Genomic DNA, 7606 nt, shown 5'->3' with positions numbered 1-7606 from the left:
AGACCGGGTCTCACTACACAGCTCCGGCTATTCTGGAACTCACTGTGTAGACCAGGCTGGCCTGGAACTCACAGAGATCCACCTGTCTCTGCCTTTCCACTGCTGGGATTAAAGGCGTGCGCCACCATACCCAGCTCAAGGGCAGGGGACATTTTTGCTGCTCTTCACTCCTGGTGGCTGTTTCTTGGCACTCCTTGGCTTGTGAACTTGTCCCTCCTGCCTCTGTCCCATTGTTACATGACCATCTTCTCCCATGTTGCTGCTCACATTGTCCTGTCTCTGTATCTTTTCCTCCTCTTAAAAGGTGTCCATCAGTTGGAGTTATGGCCACCTTTACTCCTGTATCATGCTATCACTGTTCACTGAATTACATCCACAAGAACCTTACTTCTAAACAAAGTCACAGGCCAAGGATACTGACCAACCCAGCACATTTGAAAATCCCCATGACACCACCTTGGTTCACGGAGAGAGGAAGTCTGGTACCCTAGAGAGGCAGTGGCTCATCTGGGTTGCTGGTGGGCAGCCCTCGTGCATAGGGGTTCCCCATGCCATCTGTCCAGGGCTTTGATCCCACACCTGCAGTTTTGCTTTTGTGAACGTCTGAGAAAAGCTGTGTGCCTCCTGGTCTGGTAGGGAAGGGCTCTTGGCTTCCCTGAAGATTCAAGGCCACTGCAAGGCCGCAGACTGGCTCCTCTGAGGTGGCTCCTGTCGCTGGGTGGTAAGAGCTATGAACCTGCAGGGGAAAGGCGGGGCGGTGTGTGTGTGTGTGATGCAGTGCCCTGCTGCTCGGCTGTCAGCTGCTGTGTTTTAGACTTATCTCTGTTCCAGAAGGTGTCCCTGGGAGATGATTCCGATGCCACAGCCCCGCCCACCTACAGACGTCTGGAGCCAGGGATGGCTGTGGGGAGTCCCCTAGGGCGGCCAAAGCCAGGGCCCTGAGTATTCTCTAAGCTGGCCATTGTTTTCCTAGAACACCAGGAACTATGCCTTCCTGACAGTGGTGGGTGGATACTGTCTTCATACTCAAGGCTGGGGACGCAGCCCTTCGGTGGGGCTCACCTTCTGCAGCTAGTACGTCACATTTACATTTATCCCCAAAAGACAAGGGCACCCCCTGAACCCGGCATGGTTGTTTGCTTCCCCCAACATCCACATCTAGGTCCTGATGACTCAGAAGGGCCTGGGAGGCCAGAGAAGAATTCACAGGGAGGGCGGGCCACGCCTAGCGCAGCTGCAGAACGAGTGACAGAGCGAGTGACAGGTGGCCAGCAGGAATTCCTGGTGACGACGACGAAGCTGCCTTCATCCTCCACCTATCTGCTGGCTCCAACAACCAAGAGTGGTAACTTGAGAAAAGGGAGAGGTGGCACCATATTCAGCCTTCACCTGCCTCAAGGACTGTATTGTTGTGGGATGCTGATAAGTGTCCCCAAGCAGGCAGTGCCACTCCCGATGCCCTTCTGACCCTTACTCATCCAGTGAACTCATACCCAGGCCTCAAAACCCAGGTAGATCTCGCCTCATCCTGACAACTCTTACATGTCACAGCTCCCGACTTAGTCCTTTTCACTCCTCTCCAGGCTGTGATGATCCCTGTGGGCTCTGCTGGTTGTCATGAGGTCTCTGGTCTTTGATCCAGACTCTGTGTACTTCATGCTCTCCCCATATGGGAGGCTGCATCTCTGATGCCAGGACCAGCCTTCAGGCTTCCACTGGCCAGTCAGTGAAGGATGACTCCTGGACACCCCTTTAGGGATCCATTCTCATACTGGCTCAATGCAGATGCCAAGTCTGAGCCGTCAGATGGAGCCATTTTACAGGATGATGTACAAATGTGCTAGACGGTTTCTCAGGTGGTCCCTGTGAAAGCACATGGATGTCACAATGCTGGTCGGTGAGGACCAGGCAAAGGAAGATCCCCGTTGAACTAATGGCTAGCCCCAGCTGCTGGAGCAATTTCATGTGAACTCTGTCAGACTTGAGAAACTGTCTTGTTCCTTCAGAAGCCAGGTCTCCTTGTCCCAGCCTCAGCCTCACACGCTGTTCAAGGCTGGTTTCCAATGTCGACCATTTATTGAAAGAAAGGCAAGGCAGACTGGACAAAAATGAAGAGTCTGAACCTGCTTGGGTTAAAAATCTGCTTAGGAGGGGCTGGAGGGGTGACTCAGTGGTGAAGAGCACTGGCTGCTCTTCCAGAGGACCCAAGTTCAAGTCCCAGCACCCACATAGTGCCTCCCAATTGTCTGTAACTCCAGTTCTAGAGGGTCTGATGTCTCTTCTGACCTCTGCATGCCCCTGCATACGTGCAGGTACACACACACACACACACACACACACACACACACACACACACAATTAAGTAAGTAAATTTAAAAAAATCCACTTGACTCTAGAGACCAGAGGTGCTGAAAATAGATGTCTCTAGACAGAAGGGGGGGGGGGCTTTCTACTATTTTATTTAAAAAACCAAATGTATACTATTTTTATTAAAATACATTGAATAAATGCATTTTAGGTATTTATTAAAGCATAGCTAATAATAATAAATGGCTTTTCTGGGGAAAGCGTAGAGCTAGAGTTTCCACCTTTAAGAGTGATAGATGCTGGAGACTCAGGGACCCAACATAGTTGTCATATGCGTTCCAGGTGTCAGTGGTACTGTGAACTAAGTGGCCCAGGGTCCTCTGCATTGCTCCTGTAAGGTGATTGAGACCACGAGACTAAATGTCCCTTGCAGCCTCACAGACCCTTCTTCCAGACTAGGTTCATACAGTGATTGACAGACCCTGCTTCCAGGCTGGACTCTGCAGTGGCTGTCCCACCCCTTCTCATTCCTCCCTCCCCACTCCATCCCCCACCTTAGGATAGGGGAGGAGTCTTCTGGAATTCACAGGACAGAAGGTGGTGGAGCTAGAGGCCAGAGTCCACAGGACCCAGCAAACATATGGGTATAAAAGGGCCTTTCTTGTGACCCTGCACATCCTGTGTGCTGATCCTAAAGCTTGCCTGCTGCCATGGAGACCAGAGCCCTCTGGCTAATGCTGCTGATCTTGCTTGCGGGGTCCTCTGGGGTAGCTTCGGAGTATGTTGGCCTGTGTAAGTACCTATCTGCTACCCTTGGTACTAGGCTGGAACCTCTCAGCAGGGGGAGGGACACAGAAGACCTACCTACCTTCTACATCAATTTAATTTACCAGGCACACACTTTCTTACAGAAATCCTACAGAGTGTCTCTTTGTGTCCCATTTCACAGTCAAGTTAATGGAGGCTCAGAGAAATTGAACATACTTCTCTCCTCTTCAGAGTCTGCAGCGGGGTTGGAGCCAAAGCTGGGGTGGGAGGGCTGGCAGGTGCTCATCCTTTCTCATTTCCTTCTTTGCTGGAGATTTCTGAACAGTGGTGGTCTTTACACACCCTCCCGGCAAGTTACCAGAACAAAAAAAAAGAAAAAGAAACAGTTGAGAAGGCAGTGGAAGCTCCAGATGGTTTACAGAAACCACTGAATCACAGTGCTGGGTGAGAGGTGGCCAAGCTCAGAGACATGGGGTATGACCTTCACCAGGCCACAACTGACCAGGGTGGAGACAGTAGGTCTCCTGGGGAGCTGTGAAACTCTGCGTGTCAGCTGTGTAAGAGCATCTCGGAGCTGGAGCCGGGTTGAAGTTTCAGAAGGTCCCTTAGGGCCCTGGGTCAGGGTCTGGAGTAGCCGAGGAAGGCGTGATGGACCCGCTGCAGTGGGGGAGATGAGGAAGGTTGCTGGGTTTCCATGTTCGTAAGGGAAATCAGTTAGCCGATGAAAGGAGGCAGGCTTTCGGGGCACGTATGCAGAAGCGTACGGTCTTGAAGCAGGAGTGCAGGAGATGGAGAAAGCTCACAGCTCAGACAGGACAAGCTAGCCAGCCTGTGGTGGAGAGCTACAGCAGAGACATTGGAGTAGTTCACATGGCGATCTTCCCCATGGGACGCTTTCCGCTGGGGAGGGGACAGTTCTTTTTTTTCCTTTTTTTTTTCTTCATTTTTCTTTATTAAGAAATTTTCTACTCACTCTACATATCACCCACAGTTCCCACCTCCTCCCTCCTCCCTCCTCCCACCTCCCAGCCCTCCCTCCCAAGCACCCCCACATCCCCACATCCCCCAAATCAAGGTTTCCCATGGGGAGTCAGCAGAGCCCTTCACATTGAGCCTAGGCAGGTCCAAGGAGGGGACAGTTCTTATGGATCAAACAAAGAAGGGACCCTTGTTTTAAGGTTCAGGGGCCCCTGGATTCCTGGGAGCCTGTCAGCTGGAGGGCATTTAGCCCTGTTTATGATTTCCTGACCAGGTGTGATGAATAAGCCAAAAGAGGGACCCTAGGCAAATGGCCAAGTTCTTTGGGTTAGCATTCAGTGGTGCGGGCAGACCACAGTTATCCTTCTAAATCCACGAGTGCACGGCAAGATCAAGGGCCAGCCTGGGCTACATGAGATTCTGTCTCAAAAAAAAAAAAAACAACCCAAGATTTATCCTGAGTCAAATATGAGTGGCTACAGCCAGGAAACTCACCACGCAAGGCATTCCCTGAGTACACTAATGGGGACGTCAGGGCTACAGCAGAGGGGGCGGGGTGCTTCGGGTGCTATCTGATGGCATTCTTAGCTTTGGAGTTGGTGGCAGCTAGGGGTCTGTTAAGGCAACACATCCCAAAGGTCTCACCTGCTAGTCGAAGGATGCTAGGCGTAGCGGTGGTTGGAACCAGCGACAGCCGGGGATGATTTTAGCTCAGTATTCCCACTTTCCACTGTCAGTTCATTTGATAATGAACTGCTTTTCTTTAGACATCCCCCACGGGGCAAGACTGTGGCTATCTTTGAATTCAGGAGGAAGGGTGGAGGGGGTTCCACAGGAAGCAAGAAAGTGGCCCCACACGTGCCGTCTGGCAGCTGACTGGGTTTTGTTTGGACAGCTCCAAGCCAGTGTATGGTCCCGGCAAATGTCAGGGTGGACTGTGGCTACCCCAAAGTCACACAGGAGCAGTGCAACAACCGTGGCTGCTGCTTCGACTCCAGCATCCCGAATGTGCCCTGGTGCTTCAAGCCTCTGCAAGAGACAGGTAAGCTCAGCTGGTGGTACCCAGGGCAGCCCTGTCCTCCCACGTGGCTGGGCCTTAGCAGGAATCAGCATTGTCACTGTGCCTTGGTGGAAGCCTCACATGGGAGACCTCATATCAGGGGCTTTGTGCCCGGGGCAGCTAGTGGCCAGTGGCTGGTCCTTTCTATAAAATATAAACATGCGTTCTGAGGGCCAGGGAGATGATCCAGTCAGTAGAATGCTTCCCACACAAGCATGAGGTCATGAGTTTGATTCACGAAACCATGTTAAAAAGCCTGGTGCGGTGGTCCATGCTTGGACCCTCATCACTGGGGAGGGAGAGGCATACAGATCCCTGGGCCTTGCTGGCCAGCTAGCCTAGCCTAACTGGAGAGTTTCAGGCCAGTGAGGGACCCCCATCTCAATAAGCAAGGTAGGACTAGTGAGGTGGTTCAGCAGATAAAGGTGCTTGCTGCCCAGACTGATGACGTGGATTCAATTCCTGAAACCCCCATGGCGGCCGAAGAGAATTGACGCTCCATCAAGTCGTCTTCTGACGTCCACCTGTGCACTGGCATGCCTCCCCTGCACATATGCACACACACGGAGTAAATAAATGTAGATATACACATACATGAACACACACACACACACACACACACACACACACACCAAAGCAGATAGCTCCTGAGGAACAACACCTGAGAATCTGACATTTGCCCACTCTTCCCCCAACACACACACACACACACACACACACACACACACACACACACACACACACACACACACACACTCGGTGGAAACTGGTGTGAAACATGGACACCATGGAGCTGTGGAAATGGGCTGATGCTGAGCCTGGTTTTAGCAAGCTAGCCATCTCTAGTCCCTATAGGACATGCTCACAGCAGACCAGTAGCCAGGTGACTGTGCTCATGCCCAGGCTCCTCCCCACTCTTGTTCCTGCCTCTCTTATCCCCTCCCTGGGTGGAGCTGGTTGCAGGGCAAGGACCCTGAGAATCCCTGGGTAGGGCCGTGTGCAAACAGCAGATGGCCAGGCACCCGGGTGGCTTGACAACCCTGTTTTACCCAGGCTGCAACCTACCACATCTTGGGGGGGGGGGGAGGCATCTACTGTGAGCCATCTGTCACATCCAAATGCTGGCTCACCTTCTAAGAGGCTGTATCTCTACAAGGCATTGTCCTGGGCTGGCACTTAAAGGAGCCAGATGTGCTCTTTGGCCTGGGTGACAGATGGCTGAGCCCCAGCTGAATGGAAGTGTGCCGTGTACAGGCTCCTTCTCCTTCCGCAGAGCCCAGGAGGACTGAGTATAGTCAGGAGCAGTGGCAGGAGCTGGCCACTGCCCCATGATTGGCAGGTCACTTGCCTCTGGCTCCCTTCCAGGTACCATTTCACATGCCCTCTGCCAGGACCACTGGGGGTCCAGTCATCTGGTTTGGCGGTGCCAGGGAGGATGCACAGTGTCTCTTGCAGGCTTTGGGGGGCACATGTTTCCCCTGTGACCAGGGAAGAAGGCAGCCAGGTGCTGGCCTGACCAGGTAGCCCTGGGTGGGGATGACCGGACTCACCTTGACCCTTTCCTTCCTTCCTTCCCAGAATGCACATTTTGAAGCCACCCAGGCTCTGGGAAGGGGGCTCTGCACCCTGGACACTTGCTGGCGGTGGTGGCCGAGGGCAACACTCATCCCTTCTCTGCTCTCTCTGCTGCTGGCCAATCTAGGAGCCTGGAGTCCTGAAGAATAAAGACCCGAACTCAGCACAAGGCTGCTCTGATTGCTGAGACCTCTGCTCTTGCGTTTATTTCTGCGTGCCACTCTTGGGGTGGGGGTGGGGGGGTGAAGGGTCACACTTCACTGGGGAGAGGGTGTCCCAGGCCCATGGGCAACTGACCCTGAGTTGTCATAACACACTAAGAGCAAGAGCCTCAAGCCAGGAGCCCTCTGTTGTTGTGATGAGACACTCTGACCCAAATCAACTCAGGGGCAGAAGGGTTTATCTGGCTTATACTTCCAGGTCACAGTCCCATCCCTGAGGGAAGTCACAGCAGGAAATTGAATCAGAAACCATAAAGGATGCCTCCCGCTGACACAGTCTTGGGCTCTTGCTTAGTTGACTTGCTTATAAAGCCCAGTCCCTCCCCATCGCAAGGCACAGCCCCCCCCCCCCCCCGCCCCCGTGTCTAGGGATGGTGCCGTCCACAGTTGTCTGGACCACTTTATATCAATTAACAAGTAAGACAATCCCCACCCCACCCCAAGACAGGCCAATCTGATCTGGGCAGGGCCTCAATTGAGACTGCTTTCTCAGGTGACTCTAGGCTGTGTCAAATTGAGGTAGAGCTAACTAGGACAGTAGGCAGGGGGAGCCTTCTACAGCACATTTCCTCTGTAAGATGAGAAAAAGGACAAGGAGAAGATAGAGGAGGACAAGGAGGAGGAGGAGGAGGAGGAGGAGGAGGAGGAGGAGGAGGAGGAGGAAGAAGAAGAAGAAGAAGAAGAAGAAGAAGAAGAA

The 7606-nt window shown here is 52.9% G+C and overlaps 1 protein-coding gene across 1 annotated transcript; it reads left to right on the top strand.

The window, feature by feature from the left end:
- The first annotated feature begins 3017 nt into the window (after positions 1–3017).
- On the top strand, positions 3018–6445 carry Tff3 (trefoil factor 3). Its single transcript, XM_052744415.1, has 3 exons — positions 3018–3099; positions 4949–5095; positions 6387–6445. Exons 1-3 carry the CDS (start codon positions 3018–3020, stop codon positions 6443–6445), a joined length of 288 nt encoding a protein of 95 aa, XP_052600375.1.
- Positions 6446–7606: the final 1161 nt, after the last annotated feature.

The sequence above is a fragment of the Peromyscus californicus genome, unplaced genomic scaffold (assembly GCF_007827085.1).
Source record: "Peromyscus californicus insignis strain IS unplaced genomic scaffold, ASM782708v3 Scaffold_19__1_contigs__length_69161282, whole genome shotgun sequence".
NCBI lineage: Eukaryota > Metazoa > Chordata > Mammalia > Rodentia > Cricetidae > Peromyscus > Peromyscus californicus.
Note: the sequence above shows the minus strand (reverse complement) of the source record. Positions and strands in the feature narration are given on the sequence as shown.

Excerpts from the sequence above, each read along its gene's own strand:
- Tff3 (XM_052744415.1), top strand. The coding sequence starts at position 3,018 with ATGGAGACCAGAGCCCTCTGGCTAATGCTGCTGATCTTGCTTGCGGGG. Across the intron at positions 3,100-4,948 it reads TTCGGAGTATGTTGGCCTGT|CTCCAAGCCAGTGTATGGTC; the intron begins GTAAGTACCTAT and ends TTGTTTGGACAG. Across the intron at positions 5,096-6,386 it reads CAAGCCTCTGCAAGAGACAG|AGCCCAGGAGGACTGAGTAT; the intron begins GTAAGCTCAGCT and ends CTCCTTCCGCAG.